Genomic DNA, 22,777 nt, shown 5'->3' on the forward strand with positions numbered 1-22,777 from the left:
AGAGTAGATACGATATCAACTTATTTTTCTTAATGTCTTCGAAATAAGCGTTGGCATTGAGTTTTTTTTTGCATCGGTCAATATTTCAATATGTTCCAATCCAAAGAACAAGCTTGTAGCTAAACGAACAAGGCCACAAAACCAAAAAAAATATGTGTGTCAATCATGTTTTGTTTATGTTTTTATTTATATTATTCTCCTTTGATAATTTAATCCGCCTTGTTGTTTTTTTTTATTTACTTCCATAAGAATTTTTTTTTTTTAATTAAATGATGCATAAAATTATTATATTAATTTCATTTACAAAAAAATATACATAGGTCTACCTTGAAATAGTCGTATAAAAAGAAATTCAATTGCAATTAATATAAAAGAAATAGTTAAAAAGAAATATATTATAAATGATTCGTTTACAGTCCAAAAACGTTCGGCTTAAGCTAAAGAACCTAGTAACTAAGAGAAAGTTGTGAACCCTATTCTTCTTATTGCTTGTAGTAATCTTCATCATATTAGTTAGACGCCGTTTAATTGCTTCGAAAGAGTGAAATCCAGTATGGTATTTCGTTTGTTTGTTGAATTGAGGAAACACAGTGAACGTAAACAGAACTATTACCTAATCAACGCCATTGAACAAACAGATCATGCAGCTTCTCGTTTCGAGAGTGAACTTGTATATAGAAAAAAAGCAGGTAAACAACGAATCGGTAGAAACTAGCTGGCACCAGTTTTACTCACCTCTCATTTCATATTCTGTAGAACCGTTTACCTGATTATTATCTCTCTCTCGCTTACCTCCACACTGTTTCTTTGCTTAACTATAAAAGATCGGATGAGAAAATAACTGAGCACTAAAAATTAAATGACCTGCGAAGGAGAGAATCACTAATCACTTTCGTTAAAGTCATTGTAATTTAAACAGCTTAGTTTATGAATATTGCGTTCACTGTAATTGCTCGTCGCTTATTTAAATTAAATACTTTGTAAATGGATCATTTTAAAGTTTCTTTCTTCATAATTAATACATTACATTATCATCCTTACATTACTTAATAATGTTATATGCAATATATTGTAAAAATGTGTTAATTATCTTTAATATACACTTTAAAAGTATAAGAAAATAATGTTAACTTGCTTATATTTTGATCAAAGTTTAAAACAGTTTCAAATAACGTACAAAACTAAATGCATTGATTCTAGATGCCAAACAGTCTGTGTAAATCAGATGAACCGGATAGAACCAGATCACATAGTTTGGCTTAAATTGAACGCTAATTGGTTACACGTAACCTAACAAACAATTCGCCGTTGCCAATGTGAAAATAAATATTTTGACTGCATCGATCTCGTAAATAAATATTACAATCCATTTCTCTCGTTGAGTGATTATCACTATACTAATGTAATTTAAAATGCAAATTATTATAAGTATTTCAAGTACTTATGTAGGTTAATGAGAAGATTTAATTACACAATAGTTTCATCTAGCAAAATTACTTTTTTTTAATTTTGTTTTTATAGTAAATTAATACATCGTACTGAGAATTAAAGTTTTATTTACAAATAGTGAAAATGAATACATTATTGAGACTTGGGTTTTTTTTGCTTCATCGTTGATCGAAGTTCTCGGAAATCAACGTAACTGCAGTAATCAGAATCGGAATTTACACAGTTTCCAAATGCAAATGTATAAAATAACAAACAAAAAACAAGATAGTGGAATTTCTTAAGGTTATTTTTTTCAATAACAATTCTTGTTAGATTTGAATAAATGTAAAGAAAACACAACAATTTTTAATTTTCTTATAGCATTTTTTAGTGTATACTCCCTGTATATAAGTAAGATTAAATATAACCTAGACATAAACAGCTGTTTCGTGTCGGATCAAGGTTAGAGCCCAAACACGATTTAATCCACTCGCAAACGTTGTTTTCATGGCAATGTTTAATTTAGACTTAGCCGCAACTGAAAACGTATTTAAAGAAAAAATAATCTCATTCGCCAATTACTTTTGAATGTCTCTTCTTCACTCTCATACCAGTACATTAAATTGCCAAATAGAATTGGGTCCATGACTAATCTACACGTGCTATTTTGAATTCATACTTATAATTTCAAGATTAGATAACCTCAGATGTAAGAGTATTATTTAAGCATGTCGACAAAGTGTAAATAGTAACCCGAACAATGGGCAATTTCTGCTTTAGACGAAGTGATTCCATTTATGTTTATAACAGTCAGGTCGACGTTACATCTAATCTCAATAAAAAATCTTTGGACCTTTTTCTCCTTTTACACTTTTCAAGAACGTGCACAAACTTCATTAGTACTTCACATATATTTTTTAGTGACATTTTTAAAAAAGTGTTCGAATCAACACGCAAACAAAATTTAATTTGAAAACATCATAGGATTTCTAGTTTGCACTTATGTTATTATGTAGTAGTACTTCACTTCAAAAGAAGACTTGAACCCATTGATAGTTTTTCTTAATTATTATTTTTTAATTAAACGAATTCAATTATAATTATTTTGTTTAATGTAAAGCAATTTTAAAAGATATTTTTCTTTTTTTTACTGAACTTATTGGTTTTAATAGTAGACAATAATTTAAAGGCTGTATTATTTCAATGCTAATTGAAGTTACTCACTTATTATTCGGCAATGTTTGCCAAAGTGTTTAGCGTAGCAGTAATTTCCCAGCAGACGCACAAATATGCAAATAGTTTCCAGAGAAAACGTTTTGATTATTACGAGTTCAATACAAGGCCTCTCAACTCCATTCTTACACAGGAGATTGATACATTTTTAAGTGGATCGTCCTTAAGAAAATAATCAGCGTTAATTAAAACACATTAATTCCGATAATTGAAAACGCTGCACGTTCCATTGGCAATATAAAAATCACCGCCTCACGAAAATACACCATTTTTCTGTTGAAACGTCGTAAAAGTTCGAAATAAGCAAAACAAATATTTCACATTCTCAGTACGTTGCGTGACGTTTCTTCATTTCGAATTTACCATTCTTCATTTCTGAAATAGATAAAGCAAATAAAATTATAAAAAATAGAAATAAAAAAGCTGAAATAATAAAATGGTAAGTGTCGTAACGTTTTGTGTTGCGACATCGACATTTGGTAACGGAATTAATGCAGAAAAAACAAAAAAAAAAGCAACGAAGATGTTGCAAATTATTGCGAAGCATGAAAAACAACAGTGCGTGACATTTTTTTTCTTCGATCAATCATTTGATTTTCTTCATGAGTTTGTTTTGTTTGAACCAATGCTTGCTTATGGAAATTCAATTATTCATGAGTAATTAAGGATTATTTTTGTAAGTGAATAACAATAGTTGTAATTCTAACAATATTAGTTTTGAAGTTCTTGAAATACTATGCAAGTTTTTAATTATTGTTGAAGAATTTTATCTAATCTAGAAGGTAATTAAATATACATAACATAAAGTATAACAAGTATTATTATATAATCAATGTCGATTCAAAAATATTATTTGTAAATATTATTGTTGAATATCCTTCACAAGTTAACTTTCATTATCTACATTTGTATTTGTTTGTTCTTAAAGGAACTGGTTTAGTAATTAAATAAGTCTGTGCAGATTCTATATATTATTACGAAATAACAATAAAACCATAAGAACACTTGAATAATAAACAATAAACAAAACGGCTTCAAAGTAATTATATATGATTGCTATTGATTCGGTGAGAGATCGTCCAATTTTCTGCACGGACGATTTTCTTCTATGAAACTCCGACGTTGCAGCCGCCTCCAATCCGAATTTCCGCTGGCATTGACTCTGATAACGTTTGGGGGGAAGAGATCCGCGCCGTCCAGCGCGTTATCTATCGCTTACGCAACGAGCAGCAGCGTGTATTAATTTGGATGTTTCGTAAATACTAATACGGTGCCCCAGTTAAATATTTCCTTTATCGCAATAGGAAACATTTATTCAATTAAGGTAATGTGGCGAAGCTACAGTCTGGGTACTCTACGAATTTGCGCATTCGGCCTTGTAACCATATTTACGTAATATTATTATTGTTATTACCGTTATTGTAATTCGCCCCATCCAAAGAATGTATCTACACATATTTATATTATATATATTTTTGTTAAATTCGTAAACTCGACCTCAACAGAAATTTCCTAGCAGGTAAGTTTGTTTAGTTTCGTCTCCCAATGCTAAATTTTATTTATAAATCTTGGCATACATTTCGTCCCGCGCTCTTCTTTTTCGCCTTGTGCATGTATGTGCTTTGCGCGCAGAAAACTAATTTTATTATCAGCATCGTTATTTCCCATGCATTCATCATGTTCCTTCATTAGGTATACATAATCGGCGGATTAACGAGCGCACAGCTGTTCACTCCCCATGTTAATGATCAGCTCTCGTGGTCCCTCTTCGAGAAGAAATTCTGGTTTCAAATAGAGCGAAACGAGTTTTGGGTGTACCGATGTTGAAGCTCCCTGAAATATATTAGATATTTCATCATCGCATTTCAAGTCGGTTATTTTAGTTTGGAGTAGAATTTCTTTTATAATAAGTACTAAAATCTTTTAATATAATGTACATTCGTGTAGAATGCGCATGCTTGATTAAGCATTAAGAATTCGTTTATAATACGCGCTCATAGTTTTTTAAGATTTTATGAAAACATTCAAATTGATTTTTTTTGTACCCGGTTAAAATTAGTAGAAGTCTACTCCAAAGAAATAATCTAATTAATTAAGCGTTGTTTCCATTTATTTTGCGTTTGCTTGATTATTATTGTTTTTTATGTTATATTTTTTGTTTTTATTTGTTGTTTTGCATATTATTGTTCTGTGGCGTTTAGCATGTTTGTCTAGCATTAGATGGCTTATGTTACAGCACGGACGTTCAGATTCCTATCGTGTGGCAACTGTACCCTCGAGTTACGATGACAATAAAACTGCAGATGGCAGAGCAAAGGTATTTGGTATTTAGATTCGCTTCCTCTTGTTCTCTATGTTTATGTATAACTACCTTCGTTCTCTTGGATCGGCGATGGTGGACTCTATCTTCTTTGTAGTTCTATTTGGTAAAGTATGGATTAACAAAAAAACAACTCAATGGACTAACATTATTCTTCTCCTATAACCTCATAAATTGTATTTATATGTGTGCATGTAAACAGTAGACTTTGAACGAAAGTGAAATATTTATTGAAACTGATGATTTTATGTTAAAACGATAAGCTCCGAAAACCGTTTGAGACGACCACAAATGTTTCGGCGCTTTCATTACTTCGTTTATCTTACAGCATCTAAATTTAAGCTTATTTAAATTCAGACTAGGTCTGTTTCATATTTGCAAAAATGGTAACAATTTTATAACTGTAGATTAGTGGATCTTTATCGCTGGTTGTGGAAATATACTAACTTTATTTTACTTAAATTATGTTTTATGAGCAGAATAATAATAGTTTATTTTGTTTCGTTATCATTGAAAATAGTTTCATGAATCTCGAAGCATAATATTCGTAACCAAACTCGTATTCAATTTAAATTCCGACTTTTGCATTTTAATAATTCCACTTTTAGATTTCATAATCAAGTTTCCACATGAAAGAAAGTCGATAAAATACATTGTTTTCTGTTTATGGAATGAAATTCCACCGGGCGCCGTTTCCTTATCGTTTCCTTTGATACAATATCATTTGGATATTGTCGGTTATATTTTGTAGACACTGAAACCGCACTTTTGCTGCATTACATTTGTATTATTATGTAAGGTTGCCAGTTGTTTTTTTCGGTTTTCGTAATGTTGGCACATGTTTGCTGAAACACCTGGCTAACATGTAAAGACCAAATATTAGATTGGATTCAGTTTTCTACTTCTGCTATGTATTATGATTTTCCTACTATGCAGCTATTTATAGTTTGCCTATAAATTATTGGTTTTTCAGTCGGTATGGTGGAATTTATTGAATATTTTAACAGTTTCGTGGGATAAACTGTACACTCATTGAATTATTTATAGATGTAGTACCAGCGTAACCTACATTACTTTCAGTCTTTCTGAAATAGTTTTTTTTTTTCATTTCATGTAAGGAAAATAAAAATGAATTAGCGTTTGCAAATTAGTTTGGATCAACGGATGTACTGTTGTGGTTTGTATGCGAAATAGTTACGAATTTAGCTAGGCGTAAATAAAAATAGCATAAGGTCTGGTATATGAGCGTGTATTAAAGTTGGAATGTCACATGAGAATTCAACTGAAAAAGAGTATTTAAAGCGGCTACATTATAATTATAGCATTCCTAATGTCGAGCCTCTTGCTCTGATCTCTCTTGTTTCTGAAACTTACTAACTAACGATTTCTGATTTATGGTATACTTCTCTGCAAATTATTTTCCGTTGGTGTTGGTATTTCCCTATACTTTAATTTGGTTTTACTTCTTGAATAACCGTGACTCCATACATATTTATACTCTCTTTGATGTTTAGTCACGAAGGAAGAATACGAAGAAGGCAAGGAAAGCAGATGATTTAGACGACTTAAAACAAGAATTGGACATCGATTATCATAAGATCTCACCCGAAGAATTGTATCAAAGGTTCCAAACACATCCAGAAAATGTAAGTTTTTTGTAATTGTTGTTATTGATATAGGTATTGTTATTAATTATCTTGTGTAATTTCAGGGCCTCAGTCATGCGAAAGCGAAGGAAAATTTGGAACGGGACGGACCCAACGCACTCACACCACCCAGGACAACCCCCGAATGGGTCAAGTTCTGTAAAAATTTATTCGGTGGTTTCGCACTCCTCTTGTGGATCGGAGCTATCCTCTGTTTTACCGCCTACTCCATTCTGGCTAGTACCGTTGAAGAGCCGTCCGATGATAACCTTTATCTCGGCATTGTACTAGCTGCTGTTGTTATCGTTACAGGTACGATACTCTGTATTTTAACTCTAGGAAAGGAGTAATTAATGGTTTTCTGTTCTGCAGGTATATTTTCGTATTATCAAGAAAGTAAGAGCTCCAAGATTATGGAGTCATTCAAAAATATGGTACCTCAATTCGCTACGGTACTTAGGGAAGGTGAGAAGTTGACACTTCGCGCCGAAGATTTAGTTTTGGGTGATGTCGTCGAGGTGAAATTCGGTGACAGAATCCCAGCTGATATTCGTATCATTGAATCCCGAGGCTTCAAAGTTGACAATTCCTCATTGACCGGAGAATCCGAGCCACAGAGCCGGAGCCCCGAATTCACTCACGAAAATCCATTGGAAACTAAGAATTTGGCTTTCTTCTCGACCAACGCTGTGGAGGGCACTGCCAAGGGTGTTGTGATCAGCTGCGGTGATCACACTGTTATGGGTAGGATCGCCGGTCTCGCTTCCGGCTTGGACACCGGGGACACTCCCATTGCCAAGGAAATCCACCATTTCATCCAACTTATTACCGGAGTCGCTGTGTTCTTAGGTGTTACATTCTTCGTCATTGCATTTATCTTAGGCTACCATTGGCTCGACGCTGTCATCTTTTTGATCGGTATCATCGTAGCTAATGTACCAGAAGGTTTACTCGCTACCGTAACCGTATGTTTGACACTGACTGCTAAGAGGATGGCCTCAAAGAACTGTTTGGTTAAGAATTTGGAAGCTGTTGAAACTCTTGGATCAACTAGCACAATTTGCTCTGATAAAACCGGAACACTGACTCAAAACAGGATGACTGTCGCTCACATGTGGTTCGATAACCAAATCATTGAGGCTGATACTACCGAAGATCAATCTGGCGTCCAATATGATCGTACTTCTCCCGGATTCCAAGCCCTCTCCCGTATCGCTACTCTCTGCAACCGTGCCGAATTCAAGCCAGGCCAAGACGGTATTCCAATTTTGAAACGCGAAGTTAACGGTGACGCTTCCGAAGCTGCTCTTTTGAAATGCATGGAATTGGCTTTGGGAGATGTTATGAGCATCAGGCGTAAGAATAAGAAGGTTTGTGAAATTCCATTCAACTCTACCAACAAATACCAAGTATCCTGCCACGAAAACGAAGATCCCAACGACCCCAGGCACATCTTGGTCATGAAGGGAGCCCCAGAACGTATTTTGGAAAGGTGCAGCAGCATCTTCATCTGCGGAAAGGAAAAGGTCTTAGACGAGGAGATGAAGGAAGCATTCAACAACGCATATCTCGAATTGGGTGGTCTCGGTGAACGTGTACTTGGTTTCTGCGATTTCTTGATGCCCAGCGATAAATTCCCACTTGGTTTCAAATTCAATTCCGACGACGCTAACTTCCCAATTGAAGGACTCAGATTTGTTGGTCTTATGTCTATGATTGATCCTCCGAGAGCCGCTGTACCAGATGCCGTTGCCAAATGCAGAAGTGCTGGTATTAAAGTTATCATGGTCACTGGCGATCATCCCATCACTGCTAAAGCCATTGCTAAGTCTGTCGGTATCATCTCCGAAGGAAACGAAACCGTAGAAGACATCGCCAACAGATTGAATATCCCAGTATCTGAAGTTAATCCACGTGAAGCTAAGGCTGCTGTTTTGCACGGCACTGACTTGAGGGAACTTTCATCGGACCAATTGGATGAAGTGCTCAGATATCATACTGAAATTGTATTCGCCAGAACCTCTCCACAACAGAAACTTATTATTGTTGAAGGTTGTCAACGCATGGGTGCCATCGTAGCCGTAACTGGTAAGCACCTATTTCTCAATCATTACTCAAATATTTATTATTAATAATTTGTATCTTCCGTATAGGTGACGGTGTTAACGATTCTCCGGCTTTGAAGAAAGCAGATATTGGTGTTGCCATGGGTATAGCCGGTTCTGACGTATCCAAACAAGCAGCTGACATGATATTGCTGGATGACAATTTCGCTTCGATCGTTACTGGTGTAGAGGAAGGACGTCTTATCTTCGACAACTTGAAAAAATCCATTGCCTACACTTTGACCTCCAACATCCCTGAAATTTCACCTTTCCTTGCATTCATCCTGTGCGACATCCCACTTCCACTTGGAACCGTCACTATTCTGTGCATTGATCTTGGAACTGACATGGTAAGTTTTGTTTTATTTTACACTTTTACAATGGATAATATTTTTTATGAAACAATAACACTTAAGGCATCAATACCAGATAAAATTCTATACATATACATTGCATTTAAGATACATTTTTACTATAATTATTGCAATCGCTGATTTTTTAAATGAAAAAATAGTATTAATAAGAAAGGCGAAACTGTTGAGAAAATCTCTTGAAAGATAATTGATAACGATGTACTTAGGTGCCTGCAATTTCACTTGCGTACGAAAAAGCCGAATCCGACATTATGAAAAGACGCCCCCGTGACCCATACAACGACAAATTAGTAAATGAAAGGTACAATACTGAGAACCATAACGATCTCTTATCTCTCTATATTCTATATATTTTGAGAAGCATGTAGTTGCGAGATATTATATATTTTGTGCACAAGTAGGCTCGGTTCGTTTCTATTTATTATTGAAACACTTTATGCTCTTCTCTCTATTTGACTATACTTCCGATTATTTTACTTCCTTTATTATTTTGTCCGACAAAAAAATAAGATGTCAGGGACATCTATTGAAATTCTTTCTCTCTTAACGATAGAAGTGCATAAACTTAGTTTTCTTCGTATTTGATTGGAAGAGTATCTTTTGATCTATTTTATTTTCCATATATATAATAATACTAAAGTCAGGTTCAAATTGTATTCGAGTCTAAAAGGTAACGTCAAAAAGGTTAAGTATTTTGCTACTATTTCTCTCAGAATTTTTTACTCAATTTTGACCCACCTTAGTAAAACAGCTTCCGACTTTACACTAGTTTCTTATTTACATTTTTTTGTTCTAAGTACCAACATTTTATTTTTATTCTATTATTTTTTTCACATTCATTTTGGGCCTCACAATAACAAAATATTTATAACAAATATTATCTTATGAAAACATTTTACTTATATATTTTCTTCTCCTAATTATCATAAACTCTGCTTTATAGTTGAATGAAGGAAAATATTTGAATATAAATATTTTATTTGCAAACAAAGCAGCCTTTTCTTTTATTTATATATTATTTTTTCTGGTATCCTTAAGTTGTCTTAAATGATCTGATTTGAAGGTACTTGATTATTTTTTTTTGTTAATTTTTATTTGCATTTGTTATTATTTGAACAAGTTATTCGACATAGGAAAAAAATAATAAAATGGTACCTTTTTAATCGGCTTTCATAAAGAAATGAGATTTTTTAGAAGAAAAAAGAACATAAATTTACGAAAATATAAAATGAAAACAGGTGCCTGCCATCTCACTGGCTTACGAGGAAGCCGAAGCTGACATTATGAAGAGACCCCCTAGGAATCCTTACGATGATAAACTAGTCAATTCTAGGTTGAGTTATTATTTTTATTTTATTTATTATTTAACAAAAGTTACTAATTGACTGAACGACGAAAGCTTTGCTTCTGGGGATTACTAACATTTACTAATGGGTTACAACAACTTACTGGTGTGATGCCTATGGTGATACAAAGAAAAATATTTTATACAATTTTCTTTTGCATGTGTTTAGGTTTAGATAAAGATTTCCAATCAATTTTTATCTTTCTTGAACTACTTTTCTCTTCAAGGAATTCTCTCTCTACGTACTGAACGATATAATATATACATGTAGTAATTGGGTGCGATTTCATATAGAGAAGTGCTTTTCCATAGTTTTCTGTATCTACTTTTTCTCAGTTAACTGATACTAGTGATACAATTATTTTATTATAGAGAAAACTTTCTCAAATAGCGAATCCTAACACATACATTAAATATCTCTATCTTAATTATCTTAGCCTTAAAAATATGTTTAGAGAAACAGATTAACACTGAACACAATTTCCATTTTCCCTTATCACAGCAATTCTCATCGTCCATTTCGCTTAGCACAGCTTGTTTGACATAGTTTCAGCATAGATGATGATTATTTATAGCTTCCGTTTAGAGTTTCTTAAGAGAAATATTTATGTATTTAATACGAATTATTTCGAGTTAAAGTAAAGTAGTATAAATTATCGAACAAATAGTTACTTCTTTTTAAGAATATTTCTCTTTTCTTAGTTAAATTTGAAGTCAAGTGAAGCCAAAACGTGTAAAGCTGTATGCCTGTAAGAGTGAAAGTATCGAAGGCAGAATCCCAATCTCAATATTTAATCTTCTTAAAAATGATCCATCGGTCGGGCCCTTTTCTCATCCCTGTTTTGTTTTGACGTGTATGTTTGTTTAACCGCACTCAGGTGCCTGCCATATCCTTGGCGTACGAAGAGGCGGAGTCTGATATCATGAAGCGCCGCCCTAGAAACCCTTTCACAGATAAATTGGTCAACGAAAGGTAAATCAATGTTAAAAAAAAGAAATACGAAGAGCTGGGTGTACTGAAATACCTGACTTATACATATATATAAATATTTATTTTATATACGGCTGCATCTTTTTCTCTATCTCTGTCTCTTTATTGTCGATGTTACCGAAAATCAGTACAAGCCACATCCTTATTAAAAAAGAACGTCACCTGTATATATCTCATTATTTAAAATCTCAAAACAAATCAAAACCAATCTATCTCAGCTTGAATTTTTATGTTTTCTTTCCTCATTTTGTCGTTGTTTTTTATGTTTTTTTTTGTTTGTTTTACGTTCCCTTGTTTAATTGATGTTTGAAAGGTACCAAAATGTAGTTTGGTAAGTATTGTTTCTTCGCGATTCTCTCTATCTTTCCCTTTCGTTGGCACCGAAGCTCTTAGAATCTATGCTATCTCTACTCTTTCGACTGGCTCATTCTGGCACAACTGAAACCATCTACCAAAAAAAGATAACAAACAAAACCCGCTTTGTGAACCCCTCTCTATGTGTTATTCCTCCTTTCTACTCTATTACTTCCTTTTTATAACTGAATCTCAACCGCTCAACACACCATAAACTTTCGACAAGATAGTATCTAAAAACAACAACTACTACAAAAATTCATCTGTGCATGTCGTTTTCTCACTACTAACAATATGTATTGCGCCGGCCACTGTATAGGTGCCTGCTATATCTCTGGCTTATGAGGCCCCGGAGTCGGACATTATGAAACGACAGCCGCGAGACCCGTATAGAGACAACTTGGTCAATCGAAGGTGGGTCGCCGTCGCGACATTTCACATGCTATCGCACCACACTAGTTACAAAACAAACTGAAAAAACTATAATTAAAACTACAATCGATCAATTAAACAAACATTTAAACATTTTTTCCCAACAAAAATTTGTTTAAAAGTATTTAAAGACAACAAACCTCGGCACACCACATACGTGTGTCCATGCAATATGTATTTATTTCTTTAAAAGAAATCACTCATCGTTCATTCCTTTTTTTCTGCTTTTTTCTTTTTTTGATGAAAACTCAATCGTTCATCTCAATTAAAACATCTAACATTACCTGTAAATAAGCACAATTTGCAAAAACAAATTATATCAAGTTTTCATAAGCTACTGATTTAGTCTTGTCTTCCCAAAAAAAAATCACTTTGGTTTTGTATGAAAACTATTAATAATATTATAAATAATATCTTCAAATTGATAATCAAATCTTTTCGTAATTTTATTATTTAATTTGCGTCATTACATACATTTGTATTTTTAACTCATTGTTACTTAAGTCCGAGGTATAGTTTGGTGTGATACGGTGTAGTGCACTTTAGTAGACACAAACAACCCTGATTATGATTTATTTTTGTGTTTTTTGTTTTTCTTATGAGCTGTGTATTTTCGTTTCTAAATACACACGTGCCTTGAAAATGTTTTAGACATTTATTAATCGATTCGAAAAAAAATAAGAATGTTTCAGAGAAAACGCCAACGCGAATCAAGCAATCGTTTCTGCATGAATTCAAATCCGTGTCCCGTTTCAAATCCCCAAATCCTACTAAAAAAACGTCACTGTACGCTCCTTTATTATTCATACATTACATCTTCAATTAATTAATTCCTGGAGGAGCTTACATTGGTGTGATTGGAGCAAGAATAACTTTATATGTTGACTCTTTTTGTTGTGGTTTTTGTTTTCGTTTTGAACAGCTTTAAATGTATGTACGTATTTATTTTGTTTTTGTATATGCGTTCATTGAATTGGGTTTTGAATATGTATGATTTGATGCAATCTAAATTCATTGAACGCTTGTAATATAAATCAATCAAACTGGACACCTATATGTGTAACCCAAATTGCATGTAAGTGTAACATTGCCTTTAACATTTATTAAATACAGCATGGTTGGATGTTAATTTTATGTCGTAAGTATTTGTTACTAAACAAAACTGTTGTTTTAAACTTGTGTCCTCTTAATTTACTTTAATTACTGTCGATTTTCATGAATGAAATTAATTGGATATAGGCTTAAGGCAGTAGAGCCAGAATTGAGGGAACCGTGAACGTTGATTATTAATTTTGGATTCGTCATTTCTCTTTTTCCCTTTAGATTGATTTCGATGGCCTACGGACAGATTGGTATGATCCAAGCGGCTGCCGGTTTCTTCGTTTACTTCGTGATCATGGCTGAAAACGGATTCTTGCCAATGATGTTGTTCGGTATCAGGAAACAATGGGACTCGAAAGCCGTCAACGATTTGACTGATTCCTACGGACAGGAATGGGTAAGTTTTCAATAATCATACTTTGCAATGGACATTTATTTTGAATGATTCCTTGTTTACAGACCTACCGTGACAGAAAGACTTTGGAATACACTTGCCATACCGCTTTCTTCGTTTCCATCGTCGTCGTACAATGGGCCGATTTGATTATTTGCAAGACTAGACGTAACTCGATCGTTCACCAAGGAATGCGCAATTGGGCCCTCAACTTCGGTCTGATCTTCGAGACTGCCCTCGCAGCCTTCCTTTCATATACTCCAGGAATGGACAAGGGTCTCCGCATGTTCCCACTCAAGTAAGACTATATTTCTTGCTTCTTTCGCCTTCTTCATTTGCAGGGCATTTTGCAAACATGATGATCTAAAAGTCGAACGGTTTTTTAATATTTTGTATTTTAAATTTTCAGATTCGTGTGGTGGTTGCCAGCTTTGCCATTCATGTTGTCCATCTTCATCTACGATGAGACTAGACGTTTCTATCTGCGTCGCAACCCTGGAGGCTGGTTGGAACAAGAGACTTACTATTAAGTGCAGCGACTGCCAACGCCCTGCGTCTACTCCCCCACAAATTTTTGTTCACCTTTCTTCTCTATTTCTATTTTTATTATTACTACTACGATTATGATTGAATAGAACAAAATCGAGGGAGACGCAGTTACTCTATATAGGAAATACTTCGTTGGAGAAATACTTGCGAGCCACCCCCAACACTGGCAGTTCACAACACAAGATACACGCTCACATTCGACTGCTTGAAGAACCGAATGTAGATGGGAAGCCTTGGATGTATATCATTGGCGATGATCGAATGCACAATAATTTAAAAATATAATAGAAATACGAATGTCAAAGAAGAGAGGGAAGAAAGAAATGAAGGTCACACGAGTTGTTTCTGTATGTTCTTTGTTGTATTAGTTCGATTTGGGCGGCCGTGGCTCGCGCACATCACTCGATTTTACTATTTTCTACGCTAATTAGGTTTTAATTTTTATAAAAAAAAACGATAAAGAAACAAGACGGGGACTATTTTCATTGTGGGCGGGGCAACGAGTGCAAGTATTCTTCCAACGACAGCTCTGTAAAATAAAAAAAATTAAATGCATAAAAAAATGAATAATGAGGAAGTAAACAATTGTTGGTTATATAAATATATAGTATATATATATTGGTTTTTTGTTTTGTGACAGTCTGAATCTCAAGCAGTCGAGGTACGAAAGTTACGTTTATAATTTTGTTTTCTTTTTACTTTATTTTTTGTTTAGATGCAATAGTGTTTTCATACATTCCAGTTGAAAACAGTTGCCTTAGTGCTGTCAGTCCGAGGAGGCGGGGCAACGCCGCAGGTTTCTGTTTTGCCGCGTTACCCCCACTCCACCATCCGTAGTGTCGATGTGAATGACGAGTGTAGTATTATTAGGCTTTCAACACTTAGGTTAGCTAGAGTTGTAACTGTGTTGTTAAATCGTGTTAAGTGTAAAAAAAGTCGTGCTCAATACAACATGACTACTAATCACGATGATAAACGTTCATTATTACATACCTATTTCTTTGTATATAGTTTACTCACAGATTCATGCAGATGGGGTATGCCCGTGCAAGATTCGGACACGCCCACCAATTTCTGCCACGCCCACATTTATTAAATACCAACCGCATAAATACATTTGATCAATCAAATTTTTGAATCGACAGCATATTTCAACGCCAAGTAAGCAGAGAGGAAATGTTCTTGCAAATCATTGACCAGTCAAGTTGGGATTTAATGTAAAATCTATATTAGATATAAGATGAGGGAGGAAAAGGTGCGTCACGTTGGAGAATAACCGTTCAGATTGAATTTAATTATATCAAACTCACTGATTTGCATTCAACATTCTCCTCTCTCGACTTCATTCGAGTTGTTCAAATCTCCAAATAGAATACTCCATCTGGATAATCTGTGTTTTAGTATTATAACATGCGGCAAGCGGTACGCCATATAATATAAATTAATTTTTTTATTAAATAAAGTTAAACGATATATTGTCATCTGTCAGAGTATATAATAACTAACTCCCCTGACACTTCAATCCAAGCAACAACAACAAAAAAAGACAAAGAAAACAAAACAACAAAAAAAATATTTAAAAAAAAACGATGCCCCCTCCGACTGCCTCTTAATTTTCAACTTGTTTTTATTATAAATATTATATAATATAAATAAATAAAATGTAATTAAGAATTAAGGAATGGAATATACAATAATAATTAAGCATGATTATATCATCGAGAAGAGCGGGCGAGGATGGCGGACGGTGGAAGATGATGGAGAAGAGAAAGAAGGTCAAGAGAAGAGCGTAATCTGGGAAAAGAAGGCAGGAATTCTTGAGAGAAGAGGAGAAAGAGGATTGAAGGCGGGAAGAACGGACGTGGAAGAAGGTGTACCGCTAGTATCTGCTTCTGTAGAGTCCCTATTTTCATATACTCTGTCGCGCCATGGTCCGAGACCACCTCACCACGGTATTGTTATCTTATTGTAAATATTTTTAAGTGATCACTTAATTATTAATTTTATTTTTATTTTATTTGTTCGCTTGTGTTCTTTTCACATTTAATGTTTTTCATAATGTAATGAAGCTGTATAAATTTGGGTTTTAATAAAATGGATGATAGTATTACAAATTTAGCTAGTTCATGTTTTATTCATCGGCTTCGATTCATGGAAAGCAAAATATATGAGATGAAATTATAAATATATTTAAAACATAATATATAATATTATTGAGGATGGAAAAAAGCGAGACGTGCATAATAATAATTACTATAATAATATTACATAATATTGTAAATTAACATAGGCTATATCTCAAATTGTTCATGCTGTTTAAATATAAGTTACTAATAAAAACCAAAACTATATTACATTATATTTTATTCAATTTTATCATATCCATTTTATTCCATCCACATTATTTCACCTAACAAAATTTCTAGCTTTTACTACATACTTTGCTTGTAGTCTTGTACATTCAAGAAAAATGCATTCTTATATACCAGGAGTGGCCAAACAGTGACTCGCGAGTCGAATGCGGCTCTTAAAGAGTTTTGTTGTGACTCAACTAAAAAATAAAATATCTATTATACATTATGATTCAGCATTATTTAAACAAAAAACGTGTGGTGCGGCTTCCAATATTTTCAGGTAGGTAACTATGCCTCTTGTTGCAAAGTCTGGCTACTACTGTTATATGCAATACAAATGTAACGTTAAGAAAGGGCCTGAGTATCGAAATAAAACGTTATCTTTTAATTTTGAAGAACTATGTTGGATTTTAATGACTTAATATCATTATTATTCAAGTTTGATTTTATAGGGCTTCAATTCTAAATAAACCTTATATTTTTTAGTTGCCCTATTGTCGTGTCCTGGGATTAAGAAATCCTTGACACCGTGGATTATGTCGTTGCGGAGTCTTAGAGGGGTTTATGAATATTAAATGCAATATCCTTAATTAACTTTATTGTATACATCGGAGTTTTATTGAGAAGTCAACTAAACAATAGTTGATCTCAGGTATTATTAACTAAGAGTTACATTCTCCTCTTAAGTTAGTGTTTATGAAGTAAGTGCTCTTCCTTGGACTCTCCAAGTAAGACAAACTTCTCAGTTCAACCCCATAGCTAAGACTAAATTATATAATACAAAAATGTGTTCATTTCAAAAAGGGGCTACGTGGGAGGTAAGGGTTTGACATTGTAGAAAACACAACCGTTTCTTTATCTAAGTTTTATGATCCTGCCCAAATATTTAGTGGCTGCAGAAGGCTGTTAAGTGGTAATGCAATAGACGCAACTATACGATTTAATGTGTAACCGTCGTTTGGAATATTCCACAAGTTAATCTAAATAATCACGTACAAGTATCCGTTTGTATATTTGATGGATACATTAAATATGATTTGTAATAGTTAAGAGGAAAGTCATTTCCCTAACAAATAAACATATTAGTTATACAATAGATGACAATAAATTGGTCGGTCACGACACTATTATAATTACTTAGTAGTAAAATAGAGGTAGATAAACTTTTGAACGAAACAACGGTCAAACAAATTTCGCGACCAATGACCTTTTTTACCATTAAAACATTCAAGAAACAGATATTTGAGGTGGTTTTAAAAAAAATATTACCTTTACTTACAATTTATTTGGTATGTTTTATTCAGCATTGTAAACAAATGATTACTTATACATTATTATTTGGACATATGTAAGATTTTTAATAACTTAATTATTATGTATAGAAAACATTCCTATTATTTTTCTTGTATATTTGTAAAACATACTGATATATTTCTTAACATTAATTCTATTTGAACATACATTACCTAACGCAATTTTAGGTTATTCTATTATAATATTGCAATAAGAATCCTACATAAATATCGGGTTTGAATGAAGGTAAATATTTCTCATTTGATTAAATAATAATGACATTTAATTTGTTTCTTTAATTAATGCTTAATTCTCTAATCATTGAATGTGGATTACAACTTTAATGTCGTATATGTGATAAAGGTTTTTAGGAAAAAATTGAATAAAAATAAAAACATTATAAAACGGACTTGCATCAAATATATCAATTTCTAAATACAAAATATAAATTAATAACAAAATAATTAGATTAAACATGTACAACAATTATCAACCATTCTTCCTTCTCTTCCAACTGCCCCTGAAAAAAAAATAAATTGGAAAGTAAGAAAAACAGTTAAATTAATACGATTTAAATGAATACCTTTTGCTTGCAGTTCCTTTGCGTCTGTAAAACTTCCGTTTTGTACCTTGCCTCTTTTTTGGTGAAGGGCTAAAATTATTGGCGACCCAATCGTCATCGTTGTATGCAGCGCTTGCAGGAGCGAAAGTAGCCACGGGTTTTAGAGCATCTACTTGGGCTCGGTACGTTTTGGTAATTTTGAGAAAAGCTTCTCCGAATTTCTGGAAGTTCGCTTTCGTCACATACTGTATCTTCATGAAATCATCAACAGTATCCGGTAACTGTTCGGACATATTTTTCAATGCAGTCAAGTTCATTATAGAAGATAGAGTTGCGTTTCGTTCGATGGCGAACGTCCTGCAAGCTTCCAGCAACTCTTCGTGGCACATGACCTTCAAACTACTTATCTTGCGTAAATTCGTTTTCGGCGAAGATGCAGTTGTGGCATTCCCAAAGGAACTGGTAGCTGACGATGCGTTTGATGTCGATGGTTGATCGTCGGGAGTATATGATTGATAGTCGGACGTAGATGATAGATCATCGGGTGTCAACGATGTCGAAGAATTGGTAACATTAAGCGCTTTCGAATTCGTTCGTTTTTCAACAGAAATTGTTACTTTGCTGTTGGTGCTGTAGAGACTTTGCATATTCGGTCCTGGTTTCACGTAAACTATTGGAAATTCGCCAGTGAGCACACAATGATCTTTGAGCGCTTTCTTAAATAACAAATCTTTGAGAACTCTATGAATGTCGTTCTTGCTCATGTGACTACCGGCTCCATAAAGTGAATGTTTATCGTGTCTTCGATCGATTATCTTCTTGATTTTACTTCCTTTGTAGACGTCAACGATGTGGAGCATAGTTAAATTCTCCCTTGTGGCCATTTCTTTGACGAGTTGAGCTAACTGTCGAGATTCTTTAGTGACGTCCATTATTTGATTGTTTTTTATGTTCTCGCAGTTATCGCAAGCGGTTGCTTTGTTCTTCAAGCATATATTCCTATCGAATTTCTCGCCTAAATGCATCAACTGCAAGTACCTTCGGCAATCGATTTTGTTGTCACAGTATTGCTCCATTTGCTGCAAGTTCTCGAAGTGCCCCTCCAAGGTCTTTTTAGTAGTATTACGGTCCACTGCAAGTATAATAATTAAGACATAATAAAATAAATATATAACGAAACATACTTTGTATTAACTTTTTTAAACGTATAACATCTCCAGGAGAGTAGAATAAATAGGAATACGAAGTCTCGCCATCCCTTCCCGCCCTTCCTGATTCTTGATAAAAGGCCTCGACGGATTTCGGCACCGAATTATGGATCACATACCGCACATCCGGTTTATCGATTCCCATTCCAAAAGCTATAGTGGCTACAATCACGTGAAAGATATCGTTCATCCATTCACGTTGAACCTTTTCTCTAGACGATCCACTCATTCCTAGTAGAATTAATTTAAATAATAGTTGACACCCAAACAGAAATATGAAAGAAATTCCTCACCTGCATGATACGCTTTAGCTCTAACACCAAAATTACTCAGATCTTTAGCCAACGTATCGCAATCATTTCGGCACAGACAATAAACTATTCCAGATTTTCTATGAAATTTACTCTTAATTAAGTTCGCAATATCACTAGTCACAATTTTCGCCGTTTTCGACAATACTTGATATTTGATGTTGGGTCTGTTAAAGCTCCTGATGAATGTTTTTACGTTTCTAATATTTAGAATATTCAAAACATCCTCTTGTACTAATTTCGTGGCAGTGGCTGTTAAACACATTATAGGAACCTTTGGATAATTCCTTCTCAAACATGATAATTGCTTGTAGTCAGGTCTGTAGATAAAAACATAATTATCAAAATTGCATTATGTAATCTTTAAAAAAAAACTACCTGAAATCATGTCCCCATTGGGACAGACAATGTACTTCATCGATTACAAATCTCGCTAATTTGCCTCGTTTGTGCAAACCTTGCAACATATCACAGGTATTCCGAGAAGCAACTATTTTTTCCGGAGTTAAATAAAGTAACTTTATTCCAGGTTCCATTTGCGCCAATTTAGCCATTATAACATCGATTTCAGACTTCTTCACGTCTGCACACATATGAGCTGAAGGAATCTGAAATATATCCCAATTTTACACTCAATGGTTTTACTGTGTAACAAATGTACTCACATCAAGGGCATTCAATTTATCAACTTGATCGCTAATCAACGCACGAAGTGGTGATATAACTACAGTCACTCCAGGTGTAAGAACAGCAGGTAATTGATAACATAAGCTTTTACCACCGCCCGTTGGCATCAGAACAAAACAGTCGTGTTGCTCTAAACTGGCATTGATGATCTCTTCCTGGTTAGGTCTATAATTTTGCAAACCGAATTTCCCATGAAGCACTTCGTTCATTACATCTGTATGCGGATATACCTTTCGGAATTCCACTGAAACATTGAAAACATACATAAAAAAAACTTCAAGTATTGCTTTCGATACGTACGGGTATTATCAGTCCTGGAATGCGATTTAGATTTTCCTCCTTCATAAGGTGTAAATGTATTATCTAAATTTGAAGCATTTGCATCATTTAATGTTGCTTCTAAATCATCTGGGAATTCATCATTAAAAGAATCCCAATCAATATTCTCAATAATCATCTCATCCAACTGTTTGGTCTTCTCTGCTTTCTTTTCTTGTACATCCCAATCCAAGCTCTCCGCTAGCAAATTGTCAATTCCCAATGACTGATTCAGATCTATTTCTTCTTTATGTACATTTTGTTTGGGTATTGCTTTGATTGTAGTATTTGCACTATTCAATTGATTAATGTTATTTGTACTGTTTTCCTTTTTGTCTTCCAGAATATCAAGCAATTCAGCAGTTGATACATTTTCTAAAAAAAAAAAATTAATATAAAATAATTTTAATAAACTTAATGTGTGAATTAACTTACTGCCTACTGTAGCTGAATTTCTGAAAGATTTTGAAGCTGATTGATTACATATTGTTGGACTGTTGAGATTTTCCAAATCAACCACTGGCTTCTTTGTTATCTTTTTAAATGTAAACTTTTTAGCAGATCCATTCTGATTACCTGTAAGAAAGTAAAAGCAATTAAATGATTGCAGTTTAAATTGTACTTTAATACTTACTGATTGATGAAGCAACTGGAGAGGGACAATTACTGGTAAGTTTATTAGTGAAACTATTAATTGATGTTGCAACTGGGGATGAGGCACTTGCAGTTGTAACTTTATTAGTGAAACTATTTGATGGACTATCATTAAACCTGCAAAATAATGAATTTAATAGCTGTTGATGCATGCTCATAAGTAACTTACCCATTTGAATGTTTTGTAGGCACCAATTGCGACTTATTAACTAATCCGACAGTCCTGTCAGAGACAAACTTTGCAATATCAGAGTGAGTCTCAGAACACTGCTTCTTTGTACTCAATAATGAACGTTTCTTAGTGACAAATGCCTGAAAACTGTTAGTTTGTTCCTGCACCTTCTTTGCTTTCTCAGCAGCCAATTTTGCTGCAAACTCTCTTAAGTTTGGGGTTAAACTCAATGCTTTGGGCTTGATTGGAATCACTGGCTTTTTAATAACATTTAATTTATTTGGGCTGAATTTATTTGATAAATTCAGCTGAACACTGTTAGATGAGGTACCCACACTATTCATCTTATTCACAACATTATTATACAATTGATACTTTTGACAAAATTGTATTGCTTCATAAATTAATAAATAACAAAATGTAAAACACACACAGCAGTATCAAATTGTATAAAGAACAATACATTTATTTTATTATTTCTCTTGGATTTTACTTTTTCGCGGTCAACACAAATAACAAAAACACAATAACTTATTCATATTGGTTATGTTACTTTGATCTACTAGAGTTACTAAGAAATGAACGTTTTGACCTACTCGTTCTATAACGGCAGTATATAACTAGTTGCCTATAAGACATATTTTCTTTAATTTATATTTTTTTATTAACACTAGATGTCGCCCTAAGTATTAAAAGAAAATATAATAATCCTGTATTATGTGTATTATATAATTGCGTATATCCTAAGATTACAGCTATTTGAAATAAATTGTATTGGAATAAGGATAAAACAAAGTAGCACTGTTTTCTTTTATTTGTAGATTTTATTTTTTTTTAAATAAAATTGTTAAGTCATTTACAGAAAATAATAATTATTAGACTAAATGTACCACGGGAGGTGAAAGCCAATTTAATAAATATAATACAACTATTTTAAATTATTAAT

General features: G+C 33.6%; 2 protein-coding genes across 14 annotated transcripts in view; one reads left to right on the forward strand and one right to left on the reverse strand.

Moving 5' to 3' along the window:
• Positions 1 to 16,386, forward strand: part of LOC108567920 (sodium/potassium-transporting ATPase subunit alpha) — a 63,537-nt gene extending 47,151 nt beyond the window's left edge. For 5 of the 13 annotated variants that reach the window (XM_017928714.1, XM_017928716.1, XM_017928713.1 and 2 more), the window contains 8 exons: positions 6,496 to 6,627; positions 6,693 to 6,939; positions 7,000 to 8,715; positions 8,781 to 9,082; positions 10,345 to 10,439; positions 13,552 to 13,726; positions 13,789 to 14,021; positions 14,133 to 14,253. In XM_017928714.1, the coding sequence (XP_017784203.1) occupies positions 6,496 to 6,627; positions 6,693 to 6,939; positions 7,000 to 8,715; positions 8,781 to 9,082; positions 10,345 to 10,439; positions 13,552 to 13,726; positions 13,789 to 14,021; positions 14,133 to 14,253 (3,021 nt within the window). Of the gene's footprint in view, positions 1 to 4,897; positions 4,979 to 6,495; positions 6,628 to 6,692; positions 6,940 to 6,999; positions 8,716 to 8,780; positions 9,083 to 9,312; positions 9,408 to 10,344; positions 10,440 to 11,329; positions 11,425 to 12,115; positions 12,211 to 13,551; positions 13,727 to 13,788; positions 14,022 to 14,132 lie in introns of all 13 variants that reach the window. The other 8 variants (XM_017928710.1, XM_017928712.1, XM_017928711.1 and 5 more) reach the window with 6 other exon arrangements.
• A 1,770-nt stretch (positions 16,387 to 18,156) lies between these two features.
• On the reverse strand, positions 18,157 to 22,306 carry LOC108567946 (Bloom syndrome protein homolog). The gene is made up of 10 exons (XM_017928764.1): positions 21,829 to 22,306; positions 21,640 to 21,776; positions 21,441 to 21,581; positions 20,988 to 21,380; positions 20,666 to 20,931; positions 20,379 to 20,608; positions 19,983 to 20,320; positions 19,666 to 19,920; positions 18,503 to 19,613; positions 18,157 to 18,439 (listed from the first exon to the last, which is right to left on the reverse strand). Exons 1-10 carry the CDS (start codon positions 22,173 to 22,175, stop codon positions 18,409 to 18,411), a joined length of 3,249 nt encoding a protein of 1,082 aa, XP_017784253.1. The 5' UTR covers positions 22,176 to 22,306; the 3' UTR covers positions 18,157 to 18,408.
• Positions 22,307 to 22,777: the final 471 nt, after the last annotated feature.

This window comes from Nicrophorus vespilloides, unplaced genomic scaffold, assembly GCF_001412225.1.
Source record: "Nicrophorus vespilloides isolate i.1.1-1 unplaced genomic scaffold, Nicve_v1.0, whole genome shotgun sequence".
In the NCBI taxonomy this organism is placed as follows: Eukaryota; Metazoa; Arthropoda; class Insecta; order Coleoptera; family Silphidae; genus Nicrophorus; species Nicrophorus vespilloides.